The 25,916-nt window shown below is 35.0% G+C and overlaps 1 protein-coding gene across 5 annotated transcripts in view; it reads left to right on the forward strand.

Moving 5' to 3' along the window:
* Positions 1 to 25,916, forward strand: part of LRRC40 (leucine rich repeat containing 40) — a 40,244-nt gene that overhangs the window by 6,741 nt on the left and 7,587 nt on the right. Inside the window, exons 2-10 of one of the 5 annotated variants that reach the window (XM_055585494.1) lie at positions 2,221 to 2,252; positions 3,315 to 3,438; positions 9,468 to 9,610; positions 11,942 to 12,114; positions 17,166 to 17,253; positions 17,373 to 17,418; positions 19,969 to 20,077; positions 23,796 to 23,903; positions 24,413 to 24,523. In XM_055585494.1, coding sequence (XP_055441469.1) covers positions 2,221 to 2,252; positions 3,315 to 3,438; positions 9,468 to 9,610; positions 11,942 to 12,114; positions 17,166 to 17,253; positions 17,373 to 17,418; positions 19,969 to 20,077; positions 23,796 to 23,903; positions 24,413 to 24,523 — 934 coding nt within the window. The remainder of the gene's footprint in view (positions 1 to 2,220; positions 2,253 to 3,314; positions 3,439 to 9,467; positions 9,611 to 11,941; positions 12,115 to 17,165; positions 17,254 to 17,372; positions 17,419 to 19,968; positions 20,078 to 23,795; positions 23,904 to 24,412; positions 24,524 to 25,916) is intronic. The other 4 variants (XM_055585490.1, XM_055585491.1, XM_055585493.1 and 1 more) reach the window with 4 other exon arrangements.

Consider the following 25,916-nt stretch of genomic DNA (forward strand, 5'->3'; position numbering starts at 1 on the left):
TTACCCCCCCACCCCCCCTTTTCTTTTCATATATATATTTTTGGCTGCACGGGGTCTTTCTTGCTGCATGCAGGCTTTCTCTAGTTGCAGTGGGTGAGGGCTACTCTCTAGTTGTGGTGCTTGGGCTTCTCATTGAGGTGGCTTCTCTTGTTGTCGATTCCCATTACCTCCTCTTGAGCCCTTATGGTCCTTCTGTTCCCTAAGTGTTCAGATAATACCTTCAGGGCCTGCCTTTTCTTGCCTGTTTTCCAAAGTGGCCACATTTCTTGATGAAATTTTCATTCCATCTGTTTCACATCTTAAATAGGGATAACCATGAAGCAGTACAAATATTATTTTAGTCATATTATTAAGAATAATACAGACAATAGGCACTTTGCTTTACATATAGCTAAGTAGTTTCATCCTGTTACAGATTTTTAAAAAAGTAACATCCAAAGTCATACAACTGATAAAGGAATTGAGGATTTTAACATCAGACAATTTGATTTCAAAGTGTATACACTCTTCCCTCTCAAATTTACCACAGGAGGAGTAAGACTCTACTATAAGCTGTCCTATCTGAAAGACTTTAGCTTTACTAGATCAGATGTTCCAATATAAATCTCTACTCCATGTAGTTATTTCATAGTACATTCTTGTTCTGTTCACTGTTACATGTTTTGAAAAACTCATTAGTGTCATTTTAGCCTTGAAGTTTATTTTTTATTGAAGGACAAATTACTTCTTTTACTTATTCCTTTCTTGATATTTTCCCCTATCTGCTCTAGTGGTTGAAATAAAAATTATACTCTCCTTAACCATTTCTTTAGTATCTCTTTGTTTTTCAATCTGATCAGATTGGAAATAAATTTTGGAAAGTAAAAGGTAGATGAAATGAATGGCAAAGAAGGGAGCCATCAGATTTTCTTATAAAATTTAGTGGTAAAATATAGCAATTGATTAAAAACAGAATCTAGTAGAAGGCTTAATGGAAACCTTATAAACTTTTGTTCTGGGTTCCCAGATATTTATTTTCTTAATAAAAGAATGCTTCAGTACACATGTATACCTGTGGCGGATTCATTTCGATATTTGGCAAAGCTAATACAATTTGGTAAAGTTTAAAAAAAAAAAAAACAACAGTAGAAAAGAAAAAAAAAAGAGAACTGTGATCTTAAGGACTAATTATCAGATAAATCATAAATGTGAGCAACAATAAATTAAAGCATTAAAAGTGTAAGATATGTAATAATTTAAGCTAACAATATTTCTTTTTTTTTTTAATTTAGAAATTTATTCTGTTTAATCCACAAGCTTTATGTAGCTATAGTTTAAAACAAAAACAGTGAAAATAAGACTGTTTCAAATTCTGGGCCCTTCCAATTTTCCAAATACGAGAGCTCTGAAAGTAGTATATACCAGCTGAAACAAGACAATATTATGAATGGAGTCATGACATTTCATGAAGCAAAATTTTACATAACTGAAGGATCCTTCCTGGGACTAGTTAATTGCCTCTACCCTCCCCCCCCCCCAAAAAAAAGGAAAGAAAAGTATGGAATTCCAATGTTCTAAATCAACTTGTTACACATCAATATAAACTCACAGTGTCCTGGCAAACAACATGCTTTCATTTTCTGTCTCATCCTAGAACTCAAATCCTAATTCATTTCAGCAGAGACTCCATAGGCAACAGGAAAGATTGTAGCATTAAAATATTCATTTATTCTTTTGTGGTAGCTCAACAGTGGTCTTATTTCTGAGTAAGAATTTAAGCTAGTATTATTTCTTTAAGTTACATAGAACTGCTTAGCACAGTGCTAAATAAATATTTATTAAAGAAATGTGTCACATAAATAATGATTAATTTATATGCACTGTACTTATTTTGTATCCAATTTAATCATTAACTGCAATAGTTTAATATTTAACTATTAGTAATTCTGTTACTTTAGGTTCTTTAAAATTTCTTAAGAATTTATGAATTAATCTTTATCAGAAACTTTTTATTTTTAGCTTTTGATATTAGAATAATTTTAGATTTATAGAGAAGTTGGAAAGATAGTACAGAGAGTGTCTGTATACCCTTCACCCATCTTAATGGGTGAACATTTTACATAACCATGGGATATTTGTAAAAACTAAGAAATTGACTTTGGTACAATATTGCTGACCAAACTATAGATTTTATAATATTTTCCCAGTGTTTTTACTAATGTCCTTTTCTTTTTGTTCCAGGATCCAATCCAGAATACTACATTGCATTTAGTGTCAGTAAATTCTGATATCACAAAATACTTATGAGTAATCTGTTGATTCTTAGACCTTAGAGTATTTGAGTTGTAGAGTATTATGTTGTATGTTGTAGATTATGTGTTGTTATTATAATAATAACAGTATGTTTTAAAAATATGCTGCTGTATAATAGCATTTTTCCTTTTTCTATTTTCTTGATTTATTTAGAGTTATAGTTATTTAATGTTAGACTAAATCATAGTCTTCAGAGAACAGTTCCTTTAAGTCATTTTTTTCTTATTCACTGTTGCCCTACCTAATAGTTTAGTGATAGCTGGTGAAATACTTATATTTAATTTGAATGTCATAAGAAGACTACCTGATACATAGCATTGTCTTTTAAAGGGAGTTGCAAAAAAATTCTCATAACTATTTAGAGAAAAAGCAAAGACTTATAATGCGAAAGTAAGGTATAGGGATTAATTAGGCAGGGTGAATGAGTGAAAACTAAACAGTAGCCTTTGTACTTAGTTAAAGCAGACTTACTGTGGTCAGCAGAAGAACCAAGAGGGAATATTTTTTCCTCCCAAATGAAAATGGCCATATTTTTCAGCCTTACTTGTTTTCTTTCAAGCATTTTTCTTTTTTGCAAAGATGTTTTTCTTTGTATATTACAGTTTAACTGATGTATCATTAAACATTGTTAACATATCGTTAAAATGTATCATTGTACGTTTTGCCTGATGTATCATAGATACTCAGCAAATATTGGATGAATAAATGGATTTTTAAAAAACATAATGCAAGATACAGCATGACTTAGTACTAACAAATGTTTCTGTAAAATATTTTTGAAATCAATTCATTTTAATTTCTCTCTGTTACATTATTAGACATGTAGTAGGTCCACAGAAAATATTGAGTCAATGAATGATGATCTGTGAAATTGTCAGTGAATGAGACTTAGAAAGTGTATCTACTCTAAATAGTTTTTTTAAATGTTGCAATGCCCTTAAAATTCTGAACACCCCCCTTAGGGATCCTTCATTTATTTTTTGATTTACTTGTTCATTCATTTTGTCTTTCTCTTTTTAAAGGATCTTTCAAATAATCGTCTTACAACTGTTCCTGCTAGTTTTTCTTTTCTGTCCAGCTTGATGCGTCTCAATCTTTCCAGTAATCAACTGAAGAGTTTGCCAGCAGAGCTAAGTGGAATGAAAAGTAAATCTTCTCTGTTTTAAAAATTGAATAAATTTGAAGTTTGTGTAATTTACATTTAGAAAAATAAATTTTTATGTAGCTACAGACAAGTAAAACAATAGATTTTATTGTGCTAAATGCAAATGATAACAACTAGTCAGATTTTCTCCAGGGCATTATTGTCTAGCCTTAATGAATTAAAATCTTAATTCATTAAGATTTACCACCAAAACAGTTCAGTTCAGTCGCTCAGTTGTATCCAACTCTTTGTGACCCCATGGACTGCAGCACACCAGGCTTCCCTGTCGATCACCAAGTTCCGGAGCTTGCTCAAACTCATGTCGATTGAGTCGGTGATGCCATCGAACCATCCCATCCCATCCTATGCTATCCATACTACCAAAGTAGTTTAACACATCAAAAAGATGAAAATAAAATTATAAATTGTGGGAAAATTATATACCTGAGAAATTGAGTAAGGTTTTGAGCATGCTGTCTCTTCTTTCTCTTGTTCAGTATTCACTGAGAGGTCATGCCCCTCTCCTAGGTGATTCCGCCTATGATGGGTTATGTTATATCTGAATCCTCCTTGGTCTGTAAGTAATAACAGCAAGGGATAGTCTCAGTCAGTTCAGTAGTTCAGTCGTGTCCAACTCTTTGTGATCCCATGAACCACAGCACGCCAGGCCTCCCTATCCATTACCAACTCTCGGAGTCAACCCAAACCCATGTCCATCGAGTCGGTGATGCCATCCAACCATCTCATCCTGTCGTCCCCTTCTCCTCCTGCCCTCAATCTTTCCCAGCATCAGGGTCTTTTCCAATGATCAGCTCTTCGCGTCAGGTGGCCAAAGTGTTGGGAGTTTCAGCTTCAACATCAGTCCTTCCAATGAACACCCAGGACTGATCTCCTTTAGGATAGACTGGTTGGATCTCCTTACAGTCCAGGAACTCTGAAGAGTCTTCTCCAACACCACAGTTCAAAAGCATCAATTCTTTGGTGCTCAGCTTTCTTTATAGTCCAACTCACATCTGTATATGACCACTGGAAAACCAGACGGACCTTTGTTGGCAAAGTAATGTCTCTGCTTTTTAATATGCTGTCTAGGTTGGTCATAACTTTCCTTCCAAGGAGTAAGCGTCTTTTAATTTCATGGCTGCAATCACCGTCTGCAGTGATTTTGGAGCCCCCCAAAAATAAAGTCAGCCACTGTTTCTACTGTTTCCCCATCTATTTGCGGTGAAGTGATGGGACTGGATTCCAAGATCTTAGTTTTCTGAATGTTGAGCTTTAAGCCAACTTTTTCACTTTCATCAAGCGGCTCTTTAGTTCTTCACTTTCTGCCATAAGGGTGGTGTCATCTGCATATCTGAGATTATTGATATTTCTCCTGGCAATCTTGATTCCAGTTTGTGCTTCCTCCAGCCCAGCATTTCTCATGATGTACTCTGCATAGAAGTTAAATAAACAGGGTGACAATATACCACCTTGACGTACTCCTTTTCCTATTTGGAACAAGTCTGTTGTTCGATGTCTAGTTCTAACTGTTGCTTCCCGACCTGCATACAGATTTCCCAGGAGGCAGGTCAGGTGGTCTGGTATTCCCATCTCTTTCAGAATTTTCCACAGTTTATTGTGATCCACACAGTCAAAGGCTTTGGCACAGTCAATAAAGCAGAAATAGATGTTTTTCTGGAACTCGCTTGCTTTTTCTATGATCCAGCGGATGTTGGCAATTTGATCTCTGGTTCCTCTGCCTTTTCTAAAACCAGCTTGAACATCTGGAAGCTCACAGTTCACATACTACTGAAGCCTGGCTTGGAGAATTTTGAGGATTACTTTACTAGCGTGTGAGATGAGTGCAATTGTGCGGTGGTTTGAGCATTCTTTGGCATTGCCTTTCTTTGGGATTGGAATAAAAACTGACCTTTTCCAGTCCCGTGGCCACTGCTGAGTTTCCCAAATTTGCTGACATATTGAGTGAAGCACTTTCACAGCATTATCTTCTGGGATTTGAAATAGCTCAACTGGAATTCCATCCTCCACTAGCTTTGTTCATAGTGATGCTTCCTAAGGCCCACTTGACTTCACATTCCAGGATGTCTGGGTCTAGGTCAGTGATCACACCATCATGATTATTTGGGTTGTGACAGTCTTTTTTGTACAGTTCTGTGTATTCTTGCCACCTCTTCTTAATATCGTCTGCTTCTGTTAGGTCCCTACCATTTCTGTCCTTTATTGAGCCCATCTTTGCATAAAATGTTCCCTTGGTATCTCTAATTTTCTTGAAGAGATCTCTAGTCTTTCCCATTCTGTTGTTTTCCTCTATTTGATTGCATTGATCGCTGAGGAAGGCTTTCTTATCTCTCCTTGCTATTCTTTGGAACTCTGCGTTCAAGTGGATATATCTTTCTTTTTCCCCTTTGCTTTTCACTTTGCTTCTTTTCACAGCTATTTGTAAGCCCTCCTCAGACAGCCGTTTTGCTTTTTTGCATTTCTTTTTCTTGGGGATGGTCTTGATTCCTGTTTCCTGCACAATGTCACGAACCACTTTATCAGATCTAGTCCCTTAAATCTATTTCTCACTTCCACTGTATAGTCATAAGGGATTTTATTTAGGTCATACCTGAATGGTCTAGTGGTTTTTTCCACTTTCTTCAATTTCAGACTGAATTTGGCAATAAGGAGTTCATGATCTGAACCACAGTCAACTCCTGGTCTTGTTTTTGCTGATTGTATAGAGCTTCTCTGTCTTTGGATGCAAAGAATATAATCAGTTTGATTTTGGTGTCAACCATCTGGTGATGTCTTTGTGTAGAGTCTGCTCTTGTGTTGTTGGAATGTTGTGCTATGACCAGTGCATTCTCTTCACAGAACTCTATTAGCCTTTTCCCTGCTTCATTCTGTACTCCAAGGCCAAATTTGCCTGTTACTCCAGGTGTTTCTTGACTTACTACTTTTGCATTCCAGTTTCCTAAAATGAAAAGGACATCTCTATTGGGTGTTAGTTCTAGAAGGTCTTGTAGGTCTTCATAGAACTGTTCAACTTCAGCGTCTTCAGCGTTACTGGTCGGGGCATAGACTTGGATTACTGTGATATTGAATGGTTTGCCTTGGAAATGAATAGAGAATATTCTGTCGTTTTTGAGATTGCATCCAAGTACTGCATTTCAAACTCTTTTGTTGACCATGATGGCTACTCCATTTCTTCTGAGGGATTCCTGCCCACAGTAGTAGATATAATGGTCATCTGAGTTAAATTCACCCATTCCAGTCCATCTTAGTTTGCTGATTCCTAGAATGTTGATGTTCACTCTTGCCATCTCCTGTTTGACCACTTCCAATTTGCCTTGATTCATGGACCTAACATTCCAGGTTCCTATGCAATATTGCTCTTTACAGCATTGAACCTTGCTTCTATCACCAGTCCCTTCCACAACTGGGTATTGTTTTTGCTTTGGCTCCATCCCTTCATTCTTTCTGGAGTTATTTCTCCACTAATCTCCAGTAGCATATTGGGCACCTACTGACCTGGGGAGTTCATCTTTCAATGTCCTGTCTTTTTGCCTTTTCATACTGTTTGTGGAGTTTTCAAGGCAAGAATACTGAAGTGGTTTGCCATTCCCTTCTCCAGTGGATCACATTCTGTCAGATCTCTCCACCATGATCCGGCTGTCTTGGATGGCCCCACAGGGCATGGCTTAGTTTCATTGAGTTAAACAAGGCTGTGGTCCATGTGATCAGATTGGCTGGTTGTCTGAGATTGTGGTTTCAGTGTGTCTGCCCTCTGATGCCCTCTCTCAGTGCCTACTGTCTTAGTTGGTTTTCTCTTACCTTGGACATGGGGTATCTCTTCATGGCTGCTCCAGCAACCCGCAGCCACTGCTCCTTACCTTGGACATGGGTAGTCTAGTCAATAGAGAGTCTAGTTTTGCTCAGATTGTTAATCCTTTTTAAAAGCAGGTTAAATTTAGTGTTTCTATTTTATTAGAGTTTACCATTGAATCAGTATATTTGAAGTATTGTAGAACTAATATGTAGGATGAAAAAAATAGAAAGTACATTTCAGTAATTTAAATAAGTATACTTGTTCATGTTAGAATTCTTGAGTCCAAAATCAATCAACTCTTTTTCACCTAAAGGCAAACTATTATTATTTCTTAGTTGATGATCACTATGTGTTAACTGTAGATTATTTACCTTATCTACTTTTTTTGCTAATCATATGTGAGCTCTTTCATTTTTTTTAAACCTCCCTTTTTGGAGAAAATCATAGATGTGATTTCAAACACTTTATTAGAGATTATTTAGAGGTGAGTTTGTAAAATTGTGCTGTTAGACATTTAAAAAAATACTGTATAATTGACTAACAGTGTTATTAGTTTCAGGTGTGCAAAAATCAGTGCTATTTTTATACATTGCAAATGATCACTGCTGTTTTACTATAGATTAATGGTTATTTGGGCTTCTGATTTGGTGCTAGTGGTAAAGAATCCGCCTACCAGTGCAGAAGTTGCAAGAGATGTGCGTTTAATCTCTGGATCAGGAAGATCCCCAGAGTAGGAAACGGCACACTACTCCAATATTCTTGCCTGGAAAATTCCATGGACAGAGGAGTCTAGCGGGCTACAATCAATGAGGCTACCAAGAGTCAGACAAGATTGAGTGACTGAGCACAGCACAATGGTTATTTGTCATTTATTACAGGAATGCATAAATTAAATGCCATAAATTGAATTGACATTTTAGGGGAGCCTTTACTTGTGATACCAATAGTTAACTCTGCTTGTTTTTGCCATTTTTCAATAAAGGTATTAGAAAATAGAGCTGAACAGAAAATACTATACCTGGAATGAGTATGCCAGAAGCATGTGTTTTTTGTTTTGTTTTTTTAAATTGAGTAGAAATATTGAGCAATAAGAATAGATGTTGAAATCAATAGAAAAATGCTTTAAATTTATAGAAGGTTTTCTAATATATAGTTAGTCTCAGGTATTTTATGTGCTTTAGCCATTACAAAGATACTTTTAAGCTATCACCAGTAGGACATTTAGTTGTTTTTTCCTCTATTCACGACCAAGATTCTAGTTTCTAACATTTGTATGGTTCTTTGTAATTAAAAATGCTTTAAAATATATTATTTTGCCATCAAATAGCTTTATAAGTTAATGGGGATGCGTATTATTTACGTTTTAAAGATTCGGGAACCTGGGTTTAGAAATTATACAGCAAATTGTAAAGCCAGGGTTTTCATCTTCTTACTTCATCCCTCTTGCTTTTTCTGCTACATGCTACTTATATTCTTAACCAGTGCTCTTAAATGCAGAAACTTGTGAAAACTAGTTTCTAGATGTAAAACAAACTTCTTTATAGAATTTACTGGATTTAGTGTGGATTGGATTATGACATTTTCCTCAGTACTGTAGCCAAATAATACGTAAATTATATTATAAATTGAAGTACTATTAAATTTGTTTAGAAAAGCTGTTAGTTTCTGTAAACACTGAAAGTAGTCTAAATATATCAATTCATTCTTGAATTATGTTAAAATATATAAGCTCAGGGTACATGTAAAATATATATTTCCTATTCAAACTATAAGGTTGAGAATAGTGGAAACTGTAAGTGGAAGAGGGCTTCCCTGGTGGCTCAGTGGTAGTGTATCCACCTAATAGCATAGAAGGTGTGGGTTCAATCCCTGGGTTGGGAAGATCCCCCTGGAGAAGGAAATGGCTACCATTCCAGTATTTTTGCCTGGGAAATCCCATGGACAGAGGAGCCTGGTGGGCTACAGTCAGTCCATGGGGTCATAAAAGAGTCGGACACAACTTAGTGACTAAATCAACAACAACAGCAGTAAGTGGAGAATCTGCAATATGGATTAGGGAGAAATTGCTTATTAAAGTCTTAAGAAAAAGAAAACCTTTACTTTTCTTCTGTTTTTGTTTTCCATTTTGCCTTTTATGATATATTCAGGAGGTAAGAGAGATGTCAACCAATATTTTTCTCTATTGAAATATCTTTGTGTTTCACTAAATATGTATTACAGGATTAAAGCATTTGGATTGTAATTCAAATCTCTTGGAAACTATTCCTCCTGAATTGGCCAGCATGGAATCACTAGAATTGCTATATTTGAGAAGGAATAAATTACGTTTTCTACCAGAATTTCCTTCTTGTAAACTATTAAAGGTACTATTTAGTTGTTTAGTAAAGATACATTTTCTGAAAGTTAATCATGAAAATGAAAACTTAAACTTATTTTACATTGAGAATATGTATTAGTTATGTGTTTTTTTCTTATAATTTTATCTTTCAGAATTTTATTATGATTGAATATATTAATGGTATTGTTAATAACAGATTTTTTTTAAAAAAGAAATAATCGGTTTTAAAAATAAGAATTTGCCCATTTCATCTGGAGGGTAGTTTATAACTCAAGAAGTAGTATTAGGTTGGTGCAAAAGTAATTGTGGTTTTGCATTGTTGAACTTTGCCAGTTGGTATTGGAATACATTCTTAAATAAATGGTTATGTTATATATCATTTTAATGTACATTTCTTTATATTTTTGCTAATGACATTGCTTGCTGTTTATTTTATAATTATTTTAGACTATAGAAATGATGTTAGACAAAGAGCAAATTCAAGCAATTTTTTTGAGTTTAGAATGGGTCGGAAAGCAGCAGAAACAGCTCGCCACATCAACATCACAATGCATTTGGCCCAGGAGCTGCTACGTACAGTGCAGTGGTGGTTCAAGAAGTTTTGCAAAAGAGATGAGAGCCTTGAAGATGCAGAGCATAGTGGCCAGCCATCAGAAGGTGACAACCAGTTGAGAGTATCATTAAAGCTGATCGTCTTAAAACTACATGAGAAGTTGTTGAAGAACTCATTGTTGACCATTCTACAGTTGTTTGGCATTTGAAGCAAATTGGAAAGGTGAAAAAGTTCAGTAAGTGGGTGCCTTATTAGCTGACTGAAAATCAAAAAAATCATCTTTTTGAAGTGTCTTCTCTTATTCTATGCAACAATGAATCATTTCTTGATCAGATTGTGACTTTTGACCAAAAGTGTATTTTATACGACAACCAGCAATGACCAGCTAGGTGGTTGGACTGAGAAGAAGCTCCAGGGCACTTCCAAATCCAAACTTGCACCAGAAAAGGTCATGGTCACTATCTGGTGGTCTGTTGCCTGTCTGATCCACAACAGTTTTCTGAATCCTGGCAAAACCATTACATCTGAGAAGTATGCTCAGCAAATCGATGAGATGCACTGAAAACTGCAGCATCTGCAGTTGGCATTGGTCAACAGAAATGGCCCAGTTCCCCATGACAGCGCCTGAATGCACGTCATATAACCAACACTTCAAAAGTTGAATGAATTGGGCTATGAAGTTTTCCCTTATTTGCCATATTCACCTGACCTCTTGGCAACCGACTACCGCTTCTTCAAGCATCTCGAAAACTTTTTGCAGGGAAAGCACTTCCATAACCAGCAGGATGCAGAAAATGCTTTCCAAGAGATCATCGAATCCTGAAGCACAGATTTTTATTCTATAGAAATAAACTTATTTTTTCATTGGCAAAATTGTGTTGATTGCAATGGTCCTATTTTGGTTAATAAAGATGTGTTTAAGCCTGGTTATGAGTTGGACACAACTAAATGACTGAACAACAGCAAAATAATGATTTAAAATTCACAATCCAAAACCTCAATTACTTTTGTACCAACTTAATAGATGATGAAGCTAACAAAGTAAGTTGGGACCATAGTGTAGGAAGCCTGGAATACCAGGAAAAAATGTGTGTCTAATTCTTTAAGTTGCCAATTCATATTTACCTCATCATAAGATCTGTTTAAAATTAATTACTTTTTTTTTGGTATTAAGTATATGCATTAACATTGTATTTAAATTTGCCATAGTTTGCTTTCCCTTATGTATACTTTCATGCATTGAGTTTCTTTAAGCAAAATGGTGACAGTGATATAAATAACTGAAAAAGTTATCATTTAATAAGATTAATTATCTGATAATCGTAGATTCTGCTAATGGGAAATCAGTATGTATTATAACAATACATTATTTTAAATCATGAATACAAATTTTGAGTAACAAACATTTATTATAATATAAATAACTTTTTAATATATACTGATTTGTTTTAAAACTTTAGTTTTTCATCAGTATAGCTCTTGGATTTGTATTTTTGTTCTATAAATGTAACTACTAAATCATTTTTCTACCTTGGTTTTTTAAACTTTGAACTTTCTGCTGAATTAAGCCTTTAATTATTTTTAAATTACTAGGAAATTCTTGAAAATTTTCTTTTATGTTATTTTTCTGTAACTGTAAAATAGCTTAGATATAATTAAAAATTTAAGCAACTTAGTCATTAGAAAATTATGTTTTTTTCCATGTGTTTTTCAGTTATTTGAAATTAAGATTTCAGTTTTTCTTTCATTATCTAGCATAAAATTGAATACAAAAATACACATGATTGATCTTTGGTTTTGTAGGAATTACATGTAGGAGAAAACCAGATTGAAATGTTAGGGGCAGAACATCTTAAGCATCTGAATTCTATCCTTGTGCTAGACCTGCGAGATAACAAGTTAAAATCTGTTCCAGATGAAATTACACTCCTGCAGTCTTTGGAAAGACTTGATCTAAGCAACAATGATATTAGTAGGTAAGTTTAAGAAGGAATGATATGAAATCATGTCTGTATTTGATTATAATTCATAGGTTAAAACATGCAGAGATCTTTTTTATAAGTTGAATTCAATAAATGTTTATTTAGCAGGTGTCATGTGCAGACCTACAAAGGGTAATTAGATTTTGTTCTTGGCAGCAAGCTTAATACACTAATGGAATCAGTTGTATTTACAAGTGACTCCTGCGGAGCTCAGTTGGTAAAGCATCTGCCTGCAATGCAGGAGACCTGGGTTCAATTCCTGGCTCGGGATATCTGCCTGGAGAATGTAATGGCAACCCACTCCAGTATTCTTGTGTGGAGAATCCATGGACAGAAGAGCCTGGACGGGCTACAGTACATGGGATTGTACGAGTCGGACATGACTTAGTGGTATTTTTCTTTCGTTTCTTTCTAAACCACTAGAACATGAACTCGAGGATGGGTAGGTTTTTATCTCTTTTTTTCACTGCTCTAACTTCTATGTCAGTGCCTGGGTTCATGGAAGCTGCCTGATAGATATTTGTTGAATTTGTTAAATGACTATAAAACCATGGGAAAGATATGGAATACTTTGGGGACTTATAGACGATACAGGGATCATAATTTATTGAGAAAAGTCAGGGCAGACTTTGTGTAAGAAGTAAAATTTTAGATGATGTTATAGAATTGGGACCAGAGTGAAGCAGGTTAATTGCCTAGAGCACAGAATTTAAAAATGTACTCAGTGGGGCATGCCTTACTCTAGTTGAGACATCCATCTTTCAAGGATGACCACAGTTTTCAAGTTCATATATACGGTGGTCAGAATGACTCACTTGGCAGGAGAAAACTACAAACAAAGCTCTGAAAGTTTAGAAAATAAATTATAGGTATATGTTCAGAGGACAGTGAGGAATCAGGTTTAGTAGGGTACATGTAGTGAGATATTTAGGTCTTGAAAGATAAACTGAAGCCATGTGAAAGAGGTCCTTGAAATCCCTATGAAGAGTCAGTTTTCATTGGTTAAGAGATGGAGAGATTAAAAGCAAAATTAACTTGATTGTAACCTTGTAAGTTGATGATGATAGTGGGTTGAATGCTTTGGATAGGAGTGGGTTTATAGATGGGAATTCTAAATAAGTTCTATTAGATTAATGTAGTAATAATTAACTTGAAAAGGCACACTTGGTATGTCCAGTTTACTGTGTTGACAGCTTTTTAGATTCCTCTCATGTAATAAGGACCTAAACTGTAGTGACAATGAGAATGGAAAGACAAGGAAAGATGTGAGAGGTGTGATGAGTTAGGTTGAGTATTTAGCAATTGATTGTGTTGGAGAGGCAGAGGAAGAGGATAGTGAGCAAAGACTCATAAAAGCTTATAAAACCATAATATTTAGAGATGGAATTACTTTACAGATACATAAAAAATAAAACTCAGACTTACTTAGGGTTGTAAACCGGTTAGGTGTCTGCAGTTTTGTATTTGGATGTCAGAAACCTGTTTTGTTATGAACAGGGAAAAGGTTAAGCAAGGTAGACTTTCTTCTTGGTTTATATTTCAGTAACTACTTTACAAAGTCAGAATTGTTTTCACAATGTACATATGGCATATGGTACATCTTGACCATCAATTTGAATACTTGGACAGTGACCATTCTTTTCAATCACTTTTATTTATGACATAATTAATAAGTGAACGGATATTCCTAAAAGTACTTATAACTAATGAATGAAAGAATTGCTTGCCTCATAAATATTGACATGTACGCTTTTCCTCATGTTAGTCACTCAGTTGTGTCTGACTCTGTAACCTTATGGACTGTAGCCCACCAGTCTCCTCTGTCCATGGAATTTTTCAGGCAAGGAATACTGGAGTGGGTTGCCATTTCCTTCTCCAGGGGATCTTCCTGACCGAGGGATCGAACCCACATTTTCTGTGTCTTTTGCATTGTAGGCAGATTCTTTACCATCTGAGTCACCAGGGAGTTACCTTTCTCCCCATAGCAGTTTTATTATGGCTACTAGTAATAGGTAAAAACAGTAGAAAGGAAATATTTAAAACAAAAATGATGATAAATACTATTTAAGTAATCAGTACAAATATTTCTGATATGTATATTTCTCTTTCTCCAGAGCTCTGGATATAAAGTGTGTATATATCACAGGGCCTAGAACATAATGAAGCTAGTAAATATTTTCTTTACTTTCATCTAACCTCATACTTCCTAGACATTACTACTACTACTACTAAGTCACTTCAGTCATGTTCGGCTCTGTGCGACCCCATAGACGGCAGCCCACCAGGCTCTGCCGTCCCTGGGATTCTCCAGGCAAGAACACTGGAGTGGGTTGCAATGTCCTTCTCCAATGCATGAAAATGAAAAGTGAAAGTGAAGTCGCTCAGTCGTGTCCAACCCTCAGCGACCCCATGGACTGCAGCCTTCCAGGCTCCTCCGTCCATGGGATTTTCCAGGCAAGAGAACTGGAGTGGGGTGCCATTGCCTTCTTCGTCCTAGACATTAAGACCATTCTTTTCATTTTGTACCCCTCCAGAATCTCCTTTAACAACACTGATTCCTTACAATGCTACCAGAGTAGTTTTTATAAAATACAAGTTACCGGCTTTTTCTTCAACTAAAAAACTGATGGTTCTCCATTGTTAGAGCACTTTTTCCTAAATATGGCTATGTATTAGAACCACAAGAAAAGCTTTAAGAAGAAAATGCAGATACAGAGACAGTAGTGAATCAGAATCTTTAGCAGTGGGACCTTAGAATTGCTTTGGTTTTGTTTTTTAAAGTTCCTGAGAGATTTTGATACATCTGGTTTTCTAACCAACAATTAGGAATCACTGTCTTGCAAGATAAAGTGCAGGATTTTTAGCATAATAGTCAAGTACATCTCACAGTCAGACTTCATCATTCTCTCTTTTTCATCTTTCAGTCCCACAAGTATCTTATGACTACATTGAACTGTAAATATGCTGACTTTTTCTTTCTTCATTTTCTTTACCTTAGAATGCCCTTTTCCTGCTTGACTCCCTAATGGAATTCTGTTCTTTTAGGTCCAAATCCAGGCTTTGCTACTTCCTTCTCCCTTTAGTCCTTTTTCTAATTTCTACTTCCCTAGTCTGAAAGCAGCTTTACTTGTTTAGCATGTATCTAATTATATATATATATAAAAAATAGACAGTTTAATGAGTTTTGACAACGGTATGTATTGGTGTAATTCACTGTCACCGTAGTGAACGTTTCTGTTTTCCTAAAGTCTCTTCATACCCTTTGCAGTCAATCCACTTTTCATACACCCAACCCCTAGCAACCACTGATGAGCTCTGTCACTGGACTTTTCTTTTTTTAAGTATCATATGAATGAAGTCACAGCATGTAGTTTTTGTGCTTTCTTTCATGTAGTATAACGCTTCTGTGATTGATTCGTGTGGTTTTTGTCTTAGTAATTTATTCATTTTTATTGCCGAGTGGTATTCCATTATACAGATATGCCACAATCTTTTCATCTCTTCAGTAGTTAGTTGATGGATGTTTGGATTGCTCTCAATTTTCTGACTGTTGTGAACATTCATGTAAGTCTCTATTGGACATAATTTTCATTTTTCCTGAGGAAATATGTAGGAGTGGGATTGCTTAGTTGTATGGTAAATGTGTGTTTGAAAAACCTCCCACTTACCAAAGTGGCTGTGCTATTTTACATGCTCACCAGCAACATATGATAATTCCTGTATTTTGGTTAGCCATATATGTGTCCTTTTCTTTTGTTCATCTGAAAAGTTTTTAAGGGAAAGGACCTTGATATCCCTACAACAATTCCTAGTATATTATAGATGCTTAATAAATTTTGAGATTTAATGTTTATGTATATCAACAGGTTTTATCTTGTGTACCAAAAAAAAAAAAAATGACTTTCCTTTTTGAATGAAAATCTGAAGTATATGATTAAAAATTACTCTTTATGATTTTTTCATTTAGGAATTTTTTTATTTGCTAACATTTACTTTTTAGCACTGTCTCAGTTCAGTTCAGTCGCTCAGTTGTGTCCAACTCTTTGCGACCCCACAGACTGCAGCATGCCAGGCCTTCCTGTCCATCACCAACTCCTAGAGTTTACTCAAACTCATGTCCATAGAGGCGGTGATGCCATCCAACCATCTCATCCTCTGTCATCCCCTTCTCCTCCTGCCTTCAATCTTTCCCAGCATCAGGGTCTTTTCTAATGAGTCAGTTCTTCACATCAGGTGGCCAAAGTATTGGAGTTTCAGCTTCAGCATCAGTCCTTCCAATGAACACTCAGGACTGATATCCTTTAGGATGGACTGGTTGGATCTCCTTGCTGTCCAAGGGACTCTTCAGAGTCTTCTCCAACACCACAGTTCAAAAGCATCAATTCTTCAGCTTTCAGCTTTCTTTATAGTCCAAATCTCACATCCATACATGACAACTGGAAAAACCATAGCTTTGACTAGACAGACCTTTGTTGGCAAAGTAATATCTCTGCTTTTTAAAATGCTGTCTAGGTTGGTCATAACTTTCCTTCCAAGGAGCAAAGCGTCTTTTAATTTCATAGCTACAGTCACCATGTGCAGTGATTTTATAGCCCCGAAAAATGAAGTCTGTCACTGTTTTCATTGTTTCTCCATCTATTTGCCATGAAGTGATGGAACCAGATGCCATGATCTTAGTTTTCTGAGTGTTGAATTTTAAGCCAGCTTTTTCACTCTCATCTTTCATTTTCATCAAGAGGCTCTTTAGTTCTTCTTTGCTTTCTGCCATAAGAGTGGTACTATCTACAATTTAGGAAATATTTTATAGCTCACATTCTTTTTCTAATAATCCTAATATGACAGTATTGAAACAATTCTTATTTTTTTTAAACATGTTTGGCATTTATCTTGAAAGGAAATATTTTAGGCCTGAATTAACTTGGGTTTTCTTTGACACTATTTTATGATGTAAAGCTTGTCATATGTTGCTTGTTTTATAATCAACTACTTGGTTGAATTATACTTATCCCTGATGTTTTCCTTGAAATCTATTTAATCTTTTATAGTCTGCCCTGTTCATTGGGAAGACTTCATTTGAAATTCCTGGCACTTGAAGGAAATCCTTTGAGAACCATTCGAAGAGAAATTATAAATGTAAGCATATTTAGAATTCACCTCTTGTTTTTAAACTTGATATTGAAACATACACATGATCTATTAATATAAAACTGCAGTGTATGTCTGGTGAATACGTTTTTATCCCCTCTTTTCAGAAAGGAACCCAAGAAGTCTTAAAATACCTACGAAGCAAGATTAAAGGTACTCTTCTATTTTCTCCCATATTTTAAAAGATAACGTGAAAAGTGGTGAAGTGTTAATTGTATATAAATTTGCATATAGTTCTAGTACAAATATTTAGAGGAAATGGCCCCTGGTGGATGTGGCTCTGATCTGACTCCATGAGACCATAATATGCTGAAATTATGAAAACACTCTTAAATTCACAGTAATACTGTTCTGTCCTTAATCTCTGAGTTGTGTTATAGGGTACCAGTTAGAAATTATAATAAAGATTCTGGCAGCACCTATGCTTTACCTTTGTAAAAGAACAAAACTTGACTATTACTGTATAAAATAAGGATTCTGTTGACTGGGAAGTATATTAACAGATTTGAATAATGATGTTGAGCGTCGTGTGCTTATTAGCCATTTGTACACCTTTGGTGAAATATCTTGAGTTCTTTTGCCCAATTTTCAATTTTTTAATTGTTGATTCTTTATGTATTCTAGGTATAAGTCTCTTGTCAGATACACAATTTGGAAATGTTTTCTAGGCATCTGTGTGTTGTCTTTTCATTTTCTCGATAGCGTCCTTTGAAACACAAGTTTTTTTTTAATTTCAATAGTCATTTTCTTTTTTTGCTAATGCTTTTTGTTTCATATCTAAAATTTCTTTGCAAAATCCTGTTTTATGAAGATTTTCTACTTTTTTTTCTTCTAAGAGGTTTATACTTATGCTCTTACATTCATGTCTTTGATCCACTGTGAATTAATTTTTATAAACGCTGTGAGATAAGGGTTCACTTTCATTCTTTTGCATGTGATTATGCAGTTTCTGTGTACCATTTGTTGAAAAGTCAGCTTTTCTCACTGAATAGTCTTGGCATTGTTTTTGTTGAGTATCAGTTAACCATGAGTGTAGGGTTCATTTTAGACTCACAAGTTTCTTCCATTGATCTTTATTCCTGTCCGGGGCCAGTGCTACAGTATACTGGTTACCACTGCTTTGTAATAAATTTTGAAATTGGAAGGTGTGTAAGTCCTCCTGCTTTATTCTTCTTTCAAAATAGTTTGTTTTGACTGTTCTGGGGTTTTTTTGCAATATCATAAACATTTTAGAATCTGCTTGTTAATTTCTACAAGAAGTAAGTTATCATTCTGATAGGGATTGCATTGAATCTGGATCCATTTATGGAATATTACCATCTTGGTTTTTTTAATCAAAAAGGCAACAAATGTAAATGTACAAGAAAATATAGTGCAAAGTAAATCTGTTTCTCACAATAGTGTCCCCCCCACAAGAGGCAATTGCCTTTCTCTTTACATTCTCTTTGATGCTGATTATTAAAAGTAGCGCTTTGGAAAGTATTGAGAATATTCTATTTTAATAGTCATGCTAATATAAATGTACATTTAAAAATAACGCTGGGTTTTGTTGCTGGTTTAATATTGTCTCTGCAGATGTAATTTGGCAGTATATATTACATATTCTTTGAAGTGGCATAACCAAACTGCTAGGGAACTTCTAAATAGCAAAGCATTTCACTTGAAATCAGTGTTGTCCTCTGTGTCTTTTATCTCTATTCGATAGTCTGTCATTTATTATGTTACTTCTGTAAATAAAGTATTTATATGGATGTATTTGTGTGGAAAAATAGTTTAATAATGATTGACTAATGAATGTCTGAGGAGCTTAAGGCAAGAGAAGTATACTTAGTATCATTCAACAAGTTTCATTAAATGCCTGCTGGGTTGAGGAAAGATCAGGGATACTGCTAATTTTTCTTTTAATGTTCTTTTGGCAAGCCTCTGTTCTTAATGTGACTATTAGGACTATTCCATCATTTCCACATTGCTAAAAATTGTCTTATTTTATTTATGTCTAAATGGCTGAAGTCTCTTTCTCCAAAAAAATCACAAAGCCATTTCTTTTAATTGTGGATGATTTTTGTTTGTTTTGCTTTTTATGCTGTAAAACATTAAACATTATGTGTTAAACATTAAACAGTCTCTAGAAGTTGGTGAAGGAGTTGGTTGTATGTAAATGTGAGTAGGTATGCGTGTTAGGAAATACCTAGTGAAAATACAGTCTTACATTTGCTAGGAAAAATCTTAGTGAATATAACTAATGTACCAAAAGCTTACTAGGCTATGCAAATTGCCAGATTTTAAATGATTGGGGATAATCAGCTTCATTGTGTCCTAAACTGAAAAGATAGGCAGATGCCTGTTTGGTAGACATTTTTGGAAAATAGTACTTTTCCTTTGTTAACAAATTCCTTCGTTGGAAGGAATACTATTTTTGCTTGTCATTGTTTCTTCTGAGACATTGTAGTTACTCTTTATCCTTTCCTACTCCTAAATTTTCTTATGGTAAGATTTATTAAAAGATTTTGAACTTGTTATCTTTTTTCTATTACATAAAGATCAAACTATACCTAGATTTGAGTTATTGGAAATAAAGCATATGGAAAGACATTTTTACCAATAGTATCTAAAAATCATGTGTACTATTTTAAAGTATTTTCAGGAATTTTTAAATGACTTTGTAGTATAAATATTAGTTTTATATAACTTTTCTTTTGCCAGATGATGGACCTAGCCAAAATGATTCTGTTACTGAGACTGCCATGACACTGCCAAGTGAATCTAGAGTCAATGTGCACACCATCATCACATTAAAAATGTTAGACTATAGGTATGTAATTCATTTTCTTAAATGTTGTAAAACACATAGGTAACTTTCAGAAATAATTCTTCAGAAAAAAGGACAGTTGGTGAAGAAGAATTCATCAGAGTGCATTAGTACTTAGAATAATAGCAATTGCAAAAAAAGTGATGAGGTAGAAGCATATACAATGAATTTAAGTCCATTCCTTAGGTGATTTGTTTATTATGCTTAAGGAGGTTGATATATGGTTAATAGTAAATTTTTTATAATATTTTATAATTGTAAAATACGAGACACAGTATTGTTTCGTAATAAAATTTTCTGACTCAGTAGCCAGCATCCAGAGAGAATTTTATATTGGAGGGAGGTCATATATTGGTAACTAAGAAGTGTAAGTACCATTTATTTACTGAATACCTCAAGCAGACAAAGCTTGAGAGGTTGTACTGTTTATATATCCGAATTCAAGTCAAATAATATGTTATAATAACGTGCTCTCAGATCAGATCAGATCAGTTGCTCAGTTGTGTCCGACTCTTTGCGACCCATGAATCGCAGCACGGCAGGCCTCCCTGTCCATCACCAACTCCCGGAGTTCACTGAGACTCACGTCCATTGAGTCAGTGATGCCATCCAGCCATCTCATGCTCTGTCGTCCCCTTCTCCTCTTGCCCCCAATCCCTCCCAGCATCAGAGTCTTTTCCAGTGAGTCAGCTCTTCGCATGAGGTGGCCAAAGTACTGGAGTTTCAGCTTTAGCATCATTCCTTCCAAAGAAATCCCAGGGCTGATCTCCTTCAGAATGGACTGGTTGGATCTCCTTGCAGTCCAGGGGACTCTCAAGAGTCTTCTCCAGCACCACAGTTCAAAAGCATCAATTCCTCGGCGCTCAGCCTTCTTCACAGTCCAACTCTCACATCCATACATGACCACTGGAAAAACCATAGCCTTGACTAGACGAACCTTTGTTAGCAAAGTAACGTCTCTGCTTTTGAATATGCTGTCTAGGTTGGTCATAACTTTCCTTCCAAGGAGTAAGCGTCTTTTAATTTCATGGCTGCAGTCACCATTTGCAGTGATTTTGGAGCCCCAAAAAATAAAGTCTGACACTGTTTCCACTGTTTCCCCATCTATTTCCCATGAAGTGATGGGACCGGATTCCATGATCTTAGTTTTCTGAATGTTGAGCTTTAAGCCAACTTTTTCACTCTCCACTTTCACTTTCATCAAGAGGCTTTTTAGTTCCTCTTCACTTTCTGCCGTAAGGGTGGTGTCATCTGCATATCTGAGGTTATTGATATTTCTCCCGGAGTGGCACATATATTAAACCTGTAATAGTTACAATGTTGGTATGTAAACCGAGGCAGAAGCCTAATGATGTTTGTATATTATGGGCATGTGTTTGACTGGAGAAAGAAGATACCTATGCAGAAATTGGAAGTGATTGTCAAGTATTCTTCAGTACTGTCTAAGGCAACAATGATAAAAACAGCCAGTACAGTCAGAAGTCTTTCAGTGATTAGTTCATGTTGGTATTGTATTGAAAAGAGTACATTCTCAAGTTAGATAGTGACAAGGTTTATTCAGTTATCCACAGAATCATCATCAGTTCCTGGCCTCTTTTCTTTAATGTGTAGTATCAGTGGGTACTACCTCCTCAGCAGTCAGGATACAGTCTCCATTTCATATTTGCTGTGTTTCATTCACATAGAAATCACTACTCTAAGCCTTCCTTCTTTGACACTGTAATACAAGATTGTACTCATCCATCGTTGTAGTTGTGTCCTTTTCATAGCATATTAGTGTAGTAATTTAGCATGTTTTATTTTACACATAATATACCCATTTATTCTGGAGAAGGAAATGGCAACCCACTCCCGTGTTCTTGCCTGGAGAATCCCAGGGACGGGGGAGCCTGGTGGGCTGCCGTCTATGGGGTCGCACAGAGTCGGACACGACTGAAGCGACTTAGCAGCAGCAGCAGCATACCCATTTATTCAGTAGATATTTTTGGAACCTACTAGGTATCGAATTCTATGTTAGGTTTTGTAATATACCAAATGTTCAGACAGACTTGATTCCTGTCTTGGAATTTCTTAGCTTAGAATTCCTTTTATCTCTGGTTTCCACTCCCTCTACTCTGCATGGATATGATTTATTGAGTTTATTGAGTTTCTCTTCTATGCTGAACACTATGCTACTTTATATATGCTCTTTCTTTTAATTGTTTTAAGCAATCTATAAAGTAGTATTGAAAACTTTTTTTTTGGTGGGGTTAATCATTCCCGTTCTTTAAAGGCAGCAATATCACAAAAGCATAATAAAGGTAGCACTTAAGGCTATGCATCTTAGATTGTTTTGATTCTAAATTTATTGTAATTTGTTTTCCTTGGAGACTTGAATTGGACAGAAGTATTCTATTTAAAGTATAAATTATTTCCCAATCTTAAGGCATAAATGCCTTCAACTGAAGTTTTTAAAATAGCATAACTCTTCAAACTTTAATTTGGATAAATCAGTTCTCTGTGACTTGAGCAATTCTGATCAAAAAGGTAAAAGTGCTCCATCTGCACAGCAGAAAATGGAACCCAAAAGCAAAAGTGGAAGCATAATGACGGTGAAATTTAGGCTTTTTATCTCTCTGTATTATAGTGCTTTTCTCATACAGTTCTCCAGTATCACACATTATATGTAATATTTTTTTCTTGTTCATATAGTCGTTCATTTTTGGAATTCCTCTGAAGATTCTTTTTAGTGGATGAGGTTAGGAATTAAAAATTGTAAAAGAAGAACATAAGCCTAATGCCCAATTATAATATCAAATTGTTAAATTTGCAAATGTCAGAGTTCTACTGTACTTTCTTACTAAAATTATATTTTATTGAAAATATAACTGAAAATTTTAATGGAAAAGAAATGTAATGAAATGTAATGAAAAGAAAATGCCTTTAGATTCTAACTTCATAGAACTGAGGTTTAAGGAAGGTAAATGAACAAAGTATATTAATGAAAGAACCAGAAATAGTTTAGTCCAAGGCCATAACCCTGTGTACTTTGTCATGCTAAGTGAGGGAGAAACTGTTTAGGTTATGAGAAAACTAGTTTAGTATCGTGTTGAACTTTTAAACATTGATTGTTTTCTGCAGTTAACTCTGTATCCAAAGAAAGTTGACAGCTAAACTCTATTAAGAGATTTTTAAGACAGGAGGCGAGATAGTTTTTAAAATTAAAGATTTAGCTGTTCTCTGCGGTACAAGAATCCCAAATACTGTTCCTTCAGTGTTATGACTCTTGGACATCTTAGACTTTAAAAGTATCTGTTTTTGTTCATATTGAGTTTATGACTGTGAGTTTATGTCACACCAAAGGTGTGACACAAGGTGTTATGACACAATAGGGTGTCTGAATTCCTAACATTTTGTGAGTTGGTAGGTTTTTGTGGTATTCTTTACAGAGCTTCATAATAAACTACCTTGAAAAATCTCCTTATGAAATCTTTAAAGGCCTTTAAAATGAACAGCAGTGATCATGTCTTTCCAGATTGCTTAGAATGATGCACTTTAAAAAAAATGGTTTGTTTGGTTGCACCAGGTTTTAGTTTAGGCTCTCTGGATCTTCAGTCGTAGCTGGGGCATGCAGGATCTAGTTCCCTGACCAGGGCCCACTGCACTGGGAGCGTGGAGTCTTAGGCACTGGACCACGAGCGAAGTCCCAGAATGATGCATCTTTAAACCATTTTTCATTTAGTGATAAACAGACAGCTTTGATTCCTGATGAAGTGTTTGATGCGGTAAAAAGTAACATTATCACTTCGATTAACTTCAGTAAGAATCAGCTGTGTGAAATTCCCAAAAGGTAAGAACTGTTCATGATGCTATTTCTATTAAGCTGTGACTCATTCTCAGTTGTACTTGCATCTTAGTTGCAATAATAATTATTTTTAATAGTTTTTTACTTAGGAAGTATACGTAAAATACCTTACATTGTTAATATTTGAGGGATTTGGTAAAATTTACTTAAGTATTTCCTGAGATAGGAATTAATAAAGTATTGCCTAGATTTTGGCGGGAAGTGCAGCGAGTCCATAATTAGTTTAAACAGACTGAATGGTTTCTTAAACTTCAACATACATTTAAAGTCCAGTAGAAATTCCTGGACAGATAATATTACAGCTGTTTTTAAAAATCTATTTTTATCAGTTACACATCCAAACTGACTGGGATTTTTTTGTGAGAAAAGTAAAAGTTACAGAAAATCTTAATTAGCAAAAATAATATAAGCTTTTTTCCTCTATGGTCAGCTTGTAGTTTTAAAGTTTTGACAGTGAATTCAAGTATTCATATTTGAAATTATTATTGTTTCAGGATTGTGGAACTGAAGGAAATGGTTTCTGATGTCAATCTCAGTTTTAATAAGCTTTCCTTTATATCCTTGGAATTATGTACACTTCAAAAATTGACTTTTTTAGATCTCAGGTATTTATTGATACTATTCTTCCCTTTTTTAATAATAATTTGTATTTTTCCTGATTTTTGCCCTTTCCCTCATGTTTTCCTAAGAAACAAAATTGGTCTTTATTAATAAAATTTTAGGAGTAATCTACAAGTAAGCATTTAGGAAATATTTTAATCAGATGTCATTTGAAGTTATGTGATAAGACAATTATTTAAAATATTAGGAAATACTGACACTTTATTAGATTCATACTTAAGCAAAATTAAAATAGCACATGCAAAGTATTTGCTTCATATTGCTTTTTTCTTTTTTAACATAAAACTGCCCAAATGCTATGCTGGCACAATAGCTAGCATGACTTTATCATAAAAACAACCTATTTGGTTTCAAAATACATTAACCACACAAGGCAAGATAAAGAACACTATGATTGACAGCAAAAATAAAGGAAACTGTTTAAGGCTCTACAGAGGTAATAGGAAGTTTAATTTAAATATGTCCTATGTTTAAGTGACAGGATCAGAAGTGTCACAGGTTTTTGAGGGTGATAATAGTTATTTCAGGGTCAGATAGTCACTTATTTTTTTAGGCTTTAAAGCTTGGTTTGTGAAGTATATTTCTATTACCTGGGCTTCTGACTGCCCATGTATGTTGTTACTAGGTGTGGTTTTAGTTTATTAAAATGTAACTGCTCTTGCTCCACTCACACAATAGTTAAATTACAATAAGCTAATTATATCTGTTTGAAGATTTAGTCTTCACACAGAGACAAAAAATTTTTTCCTTATGCAGTTAAAACAAGTATATTAGCATGTATGCTCTTGCTAAATGTGGAACTATTTCTATTTTCCACGGACAATTACACTGGCAAAACAGTTTAAAATCACATTTTAGTTCAGTATCAAATGGAGCAGTGAGGATGAATCCCTGCTGCAGTGCTGCTGACTTTCTTTCTTTTCATCCCATCCTTGTGTGTGTGTGTGTCTATCGATGTGTGTGCCGCTGTCTATAACTATACCTGGAAATTTCTAATTAAGTGACTAAAATATGCTTTTATGTTTGATATCAGTATGTATAAGACTCTAGGAGAAGATATAGACCATCAGTTGGTATTCAGCATGGATTAATAAAGACAATAATGGAGAAAAATACAGAGAAAAGAAAAAAGGACACATGTTGAGTTGTACAAAGTATGGCATATTAATATATTAGGCTTCACTTCTGAATGCAAAAATATAGGTTAGAGAAAATTACTCAGTGTGATAGATAACCACCTAGTTGGAGATAATTTTCTCACAAATGTTTTCTATTATTAGTAGTTTTGGGGCTTCTCTCTGGTGGGTCAGTGGTAGAGAATCCACCTGTGGATTCGACAGATGCAGGAGATGTGCATTCAGTCTCTGGGTTGGGAAG

The sequence above is a fragment of the Bubalus kerabau genome, chromosome 6 (genome assembly GCF_029407905.1).
Source record: "Bubalus kerabau isolate K-KA32 ecotype Philippines breed swamp buffalo chromosome 6, PCC_UOA_SB_1v2, whole genome shotgun sequence".
Taxonomy (NCBI): domain Eukaryota; kingdom Metazoa; phylum Chordata; class Mammalia; order Artiodactyla; family Bovidae; genus Bubalus; species Bubalus kerabau.